At 45.2% G+C, this 12,387-nt stretch overlaps 5 protein-coding genes across 5 annotated transcripts; 3 read left to right on the top strand and 2 right to left on the bottom strand.

The window, feature by feature from the left end:
* Positions 1-242: 242 nt before the first annotated feature.
* On the bottom strand, positions 243-5,511 carry SERLADRAFT_437514 (uncharacterized protein; the record flags this gene model as incomplete). Its single annotated transcript, XM_007317840.1, has 18 exons — positions 243-1,445; positions 1,503-1,922; positions 1,981-2,442; positions 2,503-2,571; positions 2,639-2,927; positions 2,994-3,116; positions 3,204-3,329; positions 3,394-3,457; positions 3,516-3,747; positions 3,799-3,903; positions 3,955-4,050; positions 4,138-4,166; positions 4,514-4,583; positions 4,648-4,737; positions 4,804-4,887; positions 4,958-5,056; positions 5,110-5,271; positions 5,326-5,511. The coding sequence occupies 18 exons, from the start codon at positions 5,509-5,511 to the stop codon at positions 243-245; spliced, it is 3,909 nt and encodes a 1,302-aa protein (XP_007317902.1).
* An 842-nt stretch (positions 5,512-6,353) lies between these two features.
* Positions 6,354-7,139, top strand: SERLADRAFT_437513 (uncharacterized protein; the record flags this gene model as incomplete). The annotated part of the gene is made up of 4 exons (XM_007317839.1): positions 6,354-6,594; positions 6,646-6,812; positions 6,869-6,961; positions 7,014-7,139. 4 exons carry the CDS (start codon positions 6,354-6,356, stop codon positions 7,137-7,139), a joined length of 627 nt encoding a protein of 208 aa, XP_007317901.1.
* A 230-nt stretch (positions 7,140-7,369) lies between these two features.
* Positions 7,370-7,891, bottom strand: SERLADRAFT_437512 (uncharacterized protein; the record flags this gene model as incomplete). The annotated part of the gene is made up of 3 exons (XM_007317838.1): positions 7,370-7,394; positions 7,464-7,546; positions 7,589-7,891. 3 exons carry the CDS (start codon positions 7,889-7,891, stop codon positions 7,370-7,372), a joined length of 411 nt encoding a protein of 136 aa, XP_007317900.1.
* A 1,143-nt stretch (positions 7,892-9,034) lies between these two features.
* On the top strand, positions 9,035-11,526 carry SERLADRAFT_437511 (uncharacterized protein; the record flags this gene model as incomplete). The annotated part of the gene is made up of 5 exons (XM_007317837.1): positions 9,035-9,070; positions 9,110-9,516; positions 10,289-10,400; positions 10,458-10,547; positions 10,606-11,526. The coding sequence occupies 5 exons, from the start codon at positions 9,035-9,037 to the stop codon at positions 11,524-11,526; spliced, it is 1,566 nt and encodes a 521-aa protein (XP_007317899.1).
* Positions 11,527-11,905: 379 nt separating this feature from the next.
* SERLADRAFT_437510 (uncharacterized protein) lies at positions 11,906-12,281 on the top strand (the record flags this gene model as incomplete). The annotated part of the gene is made up of 3 exons (XM_007317836.1): positions 11,906-12,100; positions 12,156-12,204; positions 12,265-12,281. The coding sequence occupies 3 exons, from the start codon at positions 11,906-11,908 to the stop codon at positions 12,279-12,281; spliced, it is 261 nt and encodes an 86-aa protein (XP_007317898.1).
* Between the last annotated feature and the right edge of the window lie 106 nt (positions 12,282-12,387).

Genomic DNA, 12,387 nt, shown 5'->3' with positions numbered 1-12,387 from the left:
TGGTGAGACCAGTCAGATAGTAAGATTTGAGCGTTCATAGTATATTTTTATGAGATGTCTGTCACGCTCGTATAATGAAAATGAGAAGTATATGTTATCCAGAATACCAGTAATTGAAGGCCTGAAGGCTTGTTGTCGAGCGTAAGTTATAAAGAACGCAGCTATGTACTATCATACTGTGACGAGAACTACCGGTACATAATATATTCAGAATACTAGATATATCTGTTCTACCTCCTACACTATAAATCTCCTTCATCATCTGAATTGTCGACTACATCATATAGGGCTTCTGTGAAATCTTCAGTGTCATCATCAGTGGTATCGACGGATTGCTGCCGCGTCTCACTATCTTCTCTCCAAAGCACCGACTCACTCATGCCTCCAGGTTCTTGAGACGCAAGTAGTATAGGACTTCTGAAAAACTGAACCGGTTGCTCAGTGACCTCTGTGCTGACTGTAAAATTTGCAAGGGTGGGCGTTGGAGAATTAGTTTCAAGTGTTTCTTGGGTGGCACCGGCTAGGTTTGATGAATCACAGGGAGTATGCTGGCTTGACAGTGGTGATAGTTTTTTAGGACTAGGAGGTATAGATTGGGGTGTTGGCGTGAGGTGGGCTGCCGATTCCATCAGCAAGGAACCATCGACACCTTGATCTGACAGTGGTGGCACAGTTTCTTGCATTGATTCGTGGCCCAGATTGGAGTCTGAGAATGGAAAGGATGTTGGATACTCGACATGAGATTGAACAGGGTCTGTTTCTGGAAAGGAAAATAAGAAAGGTGTTTTGCTAAGCTGCCTTCGCGATGTGAGTTTATGTATAGGTCTCGAGCTGGAGACCGAGGCTGGAGCCGCGAGATCACTTGGCAGTACACCAAACGAGAATTGTGCACAGTCTGCGTGTGTGGAACCAGCAGCAACACTTTGTACCGGCGGCGGCATGCCAGTATGCTGCGTGGTAAAGTTTGATGTTGCTACGGGCTGATCGGTCCCCACTCTGAAAACATGATGTTGTTCCTTCATCTCCAATTTCTTTATCTCTTCGTTGTCCAAGGAAGCCAGCCATTCTGGCTTATAGCAATTGCACGGAAGGCCGGGCGGGGCCACAGATTTTAAATTAACCATATCAGAGTGTTTCCTGTGCCTAGGTTGCTGCCCTCGAATCGCACGGTGTCCAATCCTCGGCTCGCGTCGACGTTGTATGACAGTATCGAGATTGTGCATGAATCTAGACAAGTCGTCGCTGCGCCACGCTGGAGTAATCCGGACAAAGGATTTGTGCGAGTGAACGCTAGCTTCTTCGGCATGGGGGTCGTCTTGGTCGTCGGGACCTTCTGGTTCGGATTCATCTGAGCTCACGGCCTGTGATCCCATATTTTTCATAAGGTCGATATGATGTGCCATATAGCTCTCTTGCAAGACCACTTTGAGCCGGGCATTGAATAGCTACATAGATAACGTCAGCGCAAGACATAGTACAATCAAGTCAATTGAATCATTTACCCGTGTTTTCCTAGTACTCCTCGAAGAGTTCTGTAGCTGCTGAAGTCGCTTTGAAATTGACGGATGTGTTACAAAAGCTCGGTATTCCCCTTTGACGTGCTTGAGGTGAAGGTAGAGGGAGAGCTCGATGTACTCAATTGGAAGATACTTTTCGGGGATCTGAGGATAAGAATACCAACGATCCGTCACAACAGAGTGCCGGAAATGTTTCGCAAACACGTTGATACAGTGACGGTTGAATGGTGAATTCCGAGACCTAGACAGGTCGATTCGAAACGTTTCTGGGGAAACTAGGATCCTTCCAGGGGCATGTATCTCATACAATTCATTTTCTTGGTCGGTTGGGGGGGGGTGAATGCGCCTTAGATGCGGATACCCTTCTATCTTCAGAAGATGTAAGAGATGTCTTTTGATTTTTTGCTATGAAATGGCAGAGATTAGTTAGCATGATGGGTGAGGAATCATCAAATATATGTACTCGAAAGTTAACGTGTTCCGGCTCTTTGGAGTAGGGATCGATAGGAATAGGCTTTTTTGGTGTATTCCGACGTGAACCTGAAATATGAGCTCCTGACTGGGATGTAGCAGGAAATGATGCCGACTGTCCCTGACTTGCTGCCTGTCGCTGCGCCCGTATTTCTAAGCGTAATTGTTTCATTTCTTCGGCATTCTGTTCAATCCCCGACTTCAACGTGTGTGTTACGACTGCAAAGTTCCGGGATAGCGAACCAAACATAGCGCCAAGGGCGCCACTGGCCTCATCGTGGGTGTCAGTATTGTGCGGTATGTTGCCTTGATGTGGCCATGAGCTACTAAGTGGCTGTAAATGAATATACACCGACGAATCAGCCAGTGATTCACAAGCAATAAGAGATCCTCCTACTGGTAGATTGTCTACTAATACTTTCTCCTTATCGCGTCGAGCACGCTCTTGTCCTATCTAAGGGGGGTTAAGTGGGTAATACATTAAAGATCACAAGGCCACAAATGATTCACTTACTTCTGCTAAAAGAGTATCCCATCCTTGGTTTGCTGAAGGAACATGAGCATCAGCTTGCACTGGGTGACCCTAAAAAAACGTTGATGGGAATTATGAACATCTGAATCTTGGCAGAAGTGAGAGAAAAGACATCTACCTGTTGATAGCTCAGCGGATTTGGGATTGTACTTGTACTCGGCTGAAAAGTGAAAGACGACGGCTCTACGACAGTACCTGAGAAGCTGTTTCTTTGAGTTAAGGTATTACTTGAGGTGGCGAATCTCGTGTTGGCTGGATTCTGAGTAGGCCGATGTGATGGGGGAATTAGGCTGGTAGGCAGTGTCTCCGGAAGGGGTTTCCCAGTTGATGCCTCCTCAATCAGGTGCAATGTGAGTATAATAGATTCGCAGTCGAGTGTCTCTTGCTTTTTGAGGTTGACTAAATTTCTGGATAACCAAAAAAAAGTAAGTTTTCGTTATGACAAAGCAAACTCGGTAACAAAGGATTCTTACGCGACCCGAGTCACAACAGATAACGGCACATTACTACTGAGTAGGTTCGAGATGAGAGTGTCCTTTCGTACAAGTCCAGTTTTCTCGAAATCGAGGCTCTTGAACCAGTTTTCGGCTCTCACTCTGGTAGACGGATCAATAGGCCAGGTTGAGGTATCAGAATGGTGGCTGGACTTCACATGGGACAGGGGGGCTCTTGACGTGATATACATTACGGGCGGTAAAGTTGTCGGAACCGTTTTCAAGCGACCACTCGATAATAAATTTGCCAAATGGACGGCAATGCAGAAGTCGTCGCTATCCAAAGTGTTACAATTCTGAGTGTCCGCAAGCCCACTAATGAAATCAGACCCAAGTAAGAATTGGCATTTTGAGATAAATGAAATTATATCAAACCGACCAAATTTGTAGGAGTAGTTCTGAAGATAATCTCGACTCTGACAAATATTTCCATGCCTGTCCCACTAAATGAAGTACTGTTAGCGTAAGCAACTCTATTACATAAGCGAACATCTAACTGACTATTGATGGTACCATTTTTTGCCCCTAATTTCTCGAAGTAACCTATAAACTGCCTTTTGGCTTCTGGTTGTATAACCCACATGTTAGTATCGGCTGCTTCCAGGCTATTACCATACAAGGCGCTAGGCTGAGCTATCCTGCCGGCTCGTTCTGTTTGTTGCTGCTGAACTGGTTGAAGACTTGTGAAAGCCCCATTCACCACCGAAGCATGAGATGCGAAACGGACCCCTACCTTGTGAGAATCGTAAGTGGTAGCAAAGAAGAAAGAATCGCCATCACCTACCTGTCTTACTTGTGATGATGGATCTGATAATGAGGATGCCGCTGGTTCTTTCAACTTTCCCGTATTGTTGACGCTGACAGCGGGTGGGGCACCATACAAGATATCCTAAGGACGGTTTGAATAGATAATACACTGCAAAAGCATTAGCAAACTCACCTGCATTTGGATATGAGACGGTGTACGAGGAAGGCTAGGTCGAGAGCGATTGTCTCTTTGACCAATGGCTTGTCGCTGGTGGTTATCCTGAGGTGTCTGACTGAGCAGGGAGGTTCGTTCCATGTTAACGTCAACCGAGACGTAACTATTTATTAAGAACAAAGCTTAAGGGAAGTGTCTAACCACTTGCTGAGAGCTATCAGGGACTGGAACTAGAGTCCAATGTGAGTAACTGTATTATTAGAGAGTATAACAGGTATACAGTATCTAGAGTCCAATGTGAGTAACTAGAGAATAGGAAGCATTGGACTCTGCAGTACTGTCCGATGTTTTGTAAACAAAGGTAAACAAAGCAGCCACAAAGGCGAAATAATAGAGAACACAATCAATAGTGAATGGTAGAGGGATAGATAGAAAAAGGAATGAAAATATAGAGGTAGCACAAAGGTGCAGAATCACCAAAACTAACACTATTTTCTTGCGCCCCATGCCCTTGATGATTCCATGCTGAACACATGTAAAGAATTAGAAGTAAATATAGCGCTAGTCATCCTCTTACCAGATGTTGTTGAGTTGGCTTCTGCAGGACGACCGGTGGATGTTGACGTAGTAATGTGAAAGTCCGGCATCTAATATAAAATTAATACGCGCATTGTCTCATTGATACTGGAAGAAATCAAAAAAGCAACTCACCAGTATATCCCGATGAGTTGAAGATTGTATTTCACTAGTCATCGCAATGACTGCATTGTCGGCGGTACTTGCGGTTTGTTGAGCTGATGGCTGAGAAGGGACAGGATACATCTGGATTGGTAAAGTTTAATACAGGCCCTATAACTTCATACTTACTTGAAGCAATTCCTGCAGGGTCGAAGGAGTCGACCTTGTTTCTCCTCCTGACATAGCGGGAATCTGGGTGGCATCTTTGATAGTCTGTAGGAATACACAATAGATACACAATAGCATCAGACATGATCCCAATTATATACTAATAAGTACTTACTTGCGGTGGTGCATTGGGTGCATTGTTAGTGGAAGATTGTCCCATGCCAGTGATTTGCTTCCAGACTGTGCGAACATTATCTACGATGGATGAGGGATTCTTCGAGGAGGCCACATGTGAGAGCTATGGATTAAAAGAAAAATTGTGTTTACCTCGGGAGCCTCCACCATATCAACATCTTTGGCGATGGGCGTCTGATCCGAAGCTTCAACATCCCTTTGTCTATTTTTCGATTGACGTTCCATAGCTCGTTCTGCAAAAAGTCGAAGGATACGCGGCCTTCTGGATGGTTCTGGCGGCGGAGAGGGTGGTTCCTTATGCCAAAGGTCAGTTGTTTTATTTTGATGTAGATGTGTTATCATTCTCACCTCTTGTAGCAACGAATCTTCTTGATGTTTCCTCGATTTCAGCGCGTGGAAGCTCTGTCGCCAGTCTTCTCCAGGACCACGCTTTCCGAGAACATTAATGAGGTCATTGTGTGAGTCTGTCAAAGTGTTCGCGTTCGCCGTGGAGGATGACTCGGACGAGTTACTGTGAGATATTGGTATCGACATGAATAATGGGGAATGGGGAATAATCCAGATAGTGGTAAACTCACCACAGTTCACAGTTCTAATATATTGTGTGCTGCCTCATGGTCGATCGACGAACAAAGGATTTGGCGCTGCAAAGGATGGATATATACAGAAATCGTCTGAGTTACGAATGGTCCATTTATGGCAATTGCTAGTATGTAGAACGATAATGTTATCAATGCAGCCTGAGAGTACTCACCATCAGCATATCATTACTCTGCCACAGATCTGGGTACTACATGCATGGTATGTTACAAGCTAGATATGCTTTGCCACCCACTGCATCGATCATCACATCGATAACGCTTATTGAGGCTTGCACCTACAGACTCATGCCTTTTCTGACTTTAAATTGATGAAACACTCCGATTCATCAGCTCTCAATCACACTTTCATCTCAACCTTTGGCATGTCATAATTTCATGTCCGACACGAACAAGTCGGCTAAGCTTAGTCACTGGCAAACCCACCAGGTGCCATCAATCAGCACTCCGCAGCTGGCTGCTGCCAGTGCCAACACCGGCTGTGCACCGGCTGCACCACCCCCTTAAGACTCGCCAAACGACGCCGACGCCTTCTAGGACACTAATAGAGGTTGCACCGTATAAGTGCCATTGCGTATGTACAGCATCCATACTGATTTCAGAATGCCTAGCTAGTAGCTAACTCAGCTTGATCAATGGCCTTTGTTCTGCGCACGTGCATGTATAGCAACATTTATGCCTCGACACTCTCAGTATTTTCCTCCCTTGATTAATCGTCGATTATTCAGCCCAGAAAGAAGTCCGAGTCCTGATGCTAGGGAAACCACCAATAGAACGATGTACCCGCTTCCGCGATTCAAACTAGGCGACTCAAATTCAAGTTTGGATGTAGCCGAGCATTTGCATATTCTCGATACTGTAATTTTCTGTAGTGAAGATGATGTGAACCTCCCCTGCGCACCTTTCCCGGAGAATAATATTGATGTAGAACGCCTGAGCGACAGGCCAAAGAACTCGGACCATGTAATTGTAGCCCCCACCCGTACACCTGATACAGGAGTTAGAATTGCCAATACAAGTAAGTCCACATTCCTCTCTTATTTATTTGAGAGAGGCTCACAATAGACAGACGTGAAAGCAGTAGTCTCGGATCTGCAACAAGTTGTGGGGCAGCAATCTGTTCCTCCCCTTCGATCTATACCTGCTCCGCGAGGGCCCCTTTCAAAGCCTGGATCTGGTGGATACGCACTTTTTGATGAGCTCAAATGGGACAGGTCTACATATACCAACATTCAGGTCAGTGTCCTATCCTAAGCTTTTGACTATCTCCCTCAATCTCGCTATGAACGCAGACAAGTCTGCACGAGCTCTGTCAAGAGCATTTTCAAATTACTCTACCTTATCACGAGCAAGAAGCTGACGCTCGCTTGGTTTTTCTTGCGACGGTAATGGGCTATTTTTCATTATTATCTTGGTTGACACCATTGACCCGTACAGGCCCGCCGTCGCTTTCCAATGCTCGAGGCATATGTAAATACTTGGCCAGCACGAGATTTTGCGACCATGTATCTAAAGAATACCTCCTCTCAGTGGCGAAGGAAGGCCAGAATTGCATGTATATAAGAAATCGTAGGTTATCAGGTAGAACAAGAACAAAGGGTTGGTGTGATCAGAAAATGTAAACAATTGTATCATACAGAAAATAGCATATTACAACCACCCCACAACCAGCAGGGAGCCGCACTATCATTCGCGTTTCGGACGTTTCTGGGACAGGTGTTGTGAAACATAGACAACGTCGCAAATACTGAATAGAACCCACCGAAAGCAAACCAATTCTCGATGCATCGTGTTTACGCTTCCTCGTTGTAGCCTCCACTGGAAGTAGAAACCTTCAGGTTAGAGATTTTCAAGTCAGAAGATCAGAAGGAACAATGCACTGCTCACGATGGATCGACATATTCTCGGTCTGTAAGCGCGAGGAAGTATTGGAAGATTCTGCGTCTGATATCTTCTATTACATGAAGACACTGTTAATAGTGAGACAAAGCTTGAAAAATAGATAAACACACCTCAGATTCTACACGCTCTAGCGCAGCTACTAGCTCACGAATAATGAGAAGTTCTGCTTGAATCGCAATTTGGCGACCAATAAGCACAGTGACAGATGCTTTGCTAGTCGTTTGGGCCGATGACAAGTATTTGAGGTAGTTGAAGATACGTTGGCGTTGACATGCGATGGCTTTCTCAGTGTCGAGAATGCATGATTGAAGCTTGTTGGCCTCGGCTTCGGACTTAGCTTTCTCAGCATTCTGGACATTGATCTCTCTTGGGTGGGTAGGATGATTAGTAGCGAAAAGTAGCGTCACTTGCATAGCAGATACGCTTACCTCCACTTTATTGCGTCAGGGTTCAAGACGTGGTCGTCCTTGGCGAAAAAAAATGCGGCCAATCTCCCATCGGATCGATGAAGGCGTTGGGTTGTGGGGCACTTGAAAGGACATTCCCCCCCTTGTTGGGTGATTTTTTCAATACACGCAACACAGAATACATGGCCTATACAACATGTAGCTTCAAATTCATACTTCTGAGAGACGATGAAAGCAGACTCACCACATGGAATCACCAGAGGTTTGGTACAGGAATCATCTTCGCAAGAGAATTCGTCAAAACAGACGCAACAAGTCGGGCGCATGATTGCTGTACAACCTATAACAAAGGTAAGAAAGAATGGGAAATATCAATAGCGAGAACACTCCCTTTATACTCCTGAGCCACTGATTAATATGCGTAGCATATAACGTGGCAAGCGGAGTACTTACCTTTCGGACATGTATGACGGTGAGTCGAATATCGAGGTCCCAGGATTCAAGCGTTTAGCAGAAGTTTGTGCTGTGAGCACACCTACAAGTATCGCGAAGTTGGGTGTGGCGGTAGGTGCGAAAGGAAAGACGTAGATCGTGGTTGGTTATCATATATTATCCGTACGTACCGTAGAACTGCATGTACAAGCTCAAGTTCAAATTTCATGAAGTGATTGTTGTGCGTCACGCGGAATATCTGAGTCGAAACATTGAAATATCGTTACATATATACAGTAATCGATCACATATCGCATTACCACGGTCACGCCCTATCAATTAATACCCCTCGATTTCCACCTCGACTTCCACCTATCAGCTTGTTTTGGGGGCTCTCCTTAAGACTTCTTAAGACTTTCAAGGTTTAGAGCGTTCGTACGTCGAGATCGCTTTTTTACGCCGCATTGTTAGCAGGTAAATACAATTTCAGTTCTCTCTCTTACCGTGACACACAATAATAATATTATATTCAATTTTGCCTCGTGGACCTGACGTCAAAAATGAGGGAGGACAAAGAAAGATGCATGGTAGAACAACGAAATTCAAAAAGATAAAGGGCGAGTCAGAATTCACCAGTTTCAAGCATACCATTCTTTCCTGGCCCAACAGTTGACGTATCGGACACATCTTACCCATCACGACCTTGCTCTCGATATCATGCCTGCTCTACGGACGCCTATTCTCAGCAAAAAGGTAAGTTTTGTCGTTTTAATGTCACTCACGCCTCGTAAGCTTGGTTCTGAAATTATACGCACTTTGAAGATTCGCTCTGTCTTTGTCAACAGCTTATATTTTCCCGCATCTTCGAAGAAGCATCGTTTTCTGGATGTTGCTGTTCTATCGCCAGTTCCAACTCACGCCGACGCTCGACCCTTTCCCGTCGTTGAGCAGGTTCTTGGAACCAGGTTTCCAATCCATGACGCTTTTGTTGAGGTCACCGACCCACATGGTGTCGCTCAAGAATACCTGGTGTGCTTTCAGTATCACGAACATGCTCCCATCAACAAAGCATTACTTGAACTTTGTCCCCAAATATTTTGGAAAGGAGATATCCTTGTCTTGAAACGAGGCACCAGGAAATGGGTTCGAAGTTTCCGTGGTACCGAAGAGAAGTATTTAGCCAAGTGTGCGGTCGTCCGGTCTGTGCTTTTGTTAACTCAACTTACAGCTTACTCATCGTCATCTGCCATATCTTATTACAGTTTTCTTCAAGTGTCAGCGATACGTCTCAAACATGCAAGAGTGAATGGAGAAGAGGTGCTTTTTCCTATAGACGTGAATTATTGAGATCGTAGTGACGCTGTACATGATTCGTGTATCTCTCTTGGCTCGATAAATATGCACATATGTATATCATGGTATCTAAGGGCATACCAACCATAGCTTGTACAAAGGGTTCTGCCCACGATCTTTCATGATTTTTCAGTACCGTTGAAGGCCTTTTTGACAGTATGGTACCCCTAGGATAGATCAGATCGATCATCATGATCTATGAGATGGACCCCCACACGTGGCCTAGCCCCCCTCGTCACAGACCCCACCGAGCTCGCGAATCAGCATAGCCCAAATTGCCATCCATCAACTTTCGAAGTTTCGGGATCTTGAGAGAAAAATATCGAGTAACTAGTTCTCTCATCTTTTTTGGCTCTTTCTATCCCACAAAAACGGTACTGATTGGGCGCCAAATGCAACAAGGCCCTTTATTGTGATTAACTCATTGACTCTCAAAGGGCTGCACCTACACCAGTCTGCCGGTTCACGGCGAGCGAGTGGCAACAACTCTGGGCTTATATGAAGCGATGATGTAGAGTTGTGATGCTATCGCTCGTGGCTCTCTTTTTCGAAATCATTCAGTTTATTCGCATTATTAGCTGCATCCCCCATTCCTCTCATCCATATAACTCATTTTAGGTATTTCTTCGGTGTACCCATGAAAGAAACACGACCCTCTATTCAATATCGCCTCCGATTTCGCAAGTTTCCCGAAACTCCATACCGTGCCATACTGCGTAGTCTGGAGGATGTACGTATTTCAACATTGCATTGTTCAACTTTCAACGCCAAACAATTCATATATTAGGACATTCCCATTCTACGTCAGCGTTTTCCACTGCAAAAAGTCATGAAAAGGCGAGGTAGTGCGGGGTTCTTTTCAGAATTACCATTGGATGTATGTCAATCGAACAAATTGATGTCATGTCTTATACACTGATTAACTTCTGTTACAGTCCACCCCTATATTACGAGAGAGATTTCCGCTGTTCTCAACGACCACAGAAGTTCAGCATAAAGTGGATACGCTTGCACCATCGAGCTTCTCAGCACCTTTGGATCTTATCTCCGACGATTTACCTGGGCCCATTCCAGATTATTCTCATCTGGCCTCTGCGACAGCCCCACTATTTCCCCCCTCTGATGACTCATCAAGCAGCAGTTGTACATCTGTAGTCACCCCATCTACGCGCCCCTTTTCTCATGATGAGACTTCGAGGTCTCTGTCAACTAGCTCATCCCCGTGCCCTCAAATATTCTCGTACCCATTGGCATCAATGACAGCTATGTACACATTCCCGCCCCCACCTCACTCTAGTGACCAAATCATTCCTTCAACAAAGCCATCCGAGGTGCCCTTGCCTAGTGAATCATTGACAGCCCTCGCCAAAATTAGTGCACAGACATCAGATCTCAGCGTGCATTCTTCTACTGCCAATGGACTCACGCCTGAACAACCGTGTCAGGATTTTTCATCTGAAGAGCATTTGTCTAATGCGAAGGACACTTGCATTGACATTGTCCGAACATCTCACAAAATCAGGAACCTAGAGAAACATATCACAGTCTTCGAATCCAAAGGCAACTGTGCCTTCTCAGTCCCACCACCTGTCGTCTCCTCTCAAACTGGCGATATATTTATCCATAGATATGGGATTAGTGAGAAAATGCAAATCTGGGTTCGGGACTCGAGGTCGAATTGGGGCGATGCTAGCCTTGGTGATACGCACCCGTTTTTATTTGACTATCGCCTCAATATGTCTTCCCAAGGTAAGCTCAGTTGGGTCACCAAGAAAACGGTATCAACGTATCGAGGGCGCGACAGGAAGCGTTCCAGCGGTAAGCTACAATCCAATCGTCCCCGAAGCACCATCTAACCTTCGGCACAGAATGATGTTTTATTCTCACATGAATTTTATATCTAGCTCTGTGCTATTGTAGAGATATGTACAATATACATGTAAATATTGATACCAACCGTTGCTGGGATTTATATATGGCTTTATTGCGATATTGTAAGAGATCGACCCTCAGTGCCCCAAGCTTAGATAGAGCATCGGGTTTCCTCCATGAGGCGAAAATGCTGAGATTGGTAACAACATTAACACGAGGCAAGGACAAAGGCGATTTCGAAAAGGACCGGCCCCCGAAAGAGTGAGCCACCTTGTCTGACAGAGTGAGCCACCTCGTCTGACTATAAAGCAAGCTCTGGCTCTACGACGAATACCTAAGAACAAATCCCTCCTCCCCCAAACCATGTCAGACACGATCCCATCTTACCCCGAATATACTCTGCGTCCTGTTGAACAACAAGATGGCATCGCTTACTATAGTGCAACTAATACTCGAGGATATTCTATCCTCGACAGGAATGGGAACCCCGTCCGCTTCCCATTGCCACCGCTGCCTGTACGTGCAAATGGCACAAGGGTCCCACCAGATGCTGCCATAGTGTGTAGTTAGATAGTCGTTTCTGTGAAAGATTACTGACATTAGCTTAGGTGAGGACAAGGGCAGCTCACAGGCGGATGATTCGGAAAGCTCGTCAAGAAAGGGTACGTCAGAGAGACATTTTGACTGTAATATTGTTGAAATCATTTCTTCGCGCTAAACAGGCCCAGTTCCTCTTTGACCTCTGTTGCTTTACAATTGTTGGGATCATTGTCGCTGTTGTGTTCGTCTTTAAGCCAGAGTGGTTGAATGCCTTCGTAGACATGGTAAATTTGGTAGCTTTCAGT

The sequence above is a fragment of the Serpula lacrymans genome (genome assembly GCF_000218685.1).
Source record: "Serpula lacrymans var. lacrymans S7.9 unplaced genomic scaffold SERLAscaffold_6, whole genome shotgun sequence".
NCBI lineage: Eukaryota > Fungi > Basidiomycota > Agaricomycetes > Boletales > Serpulaceae > Serpula > Serpula lacrymans.
This window is presented reverse-complemented; position numbering and strand designations above follow the sequence as displayed.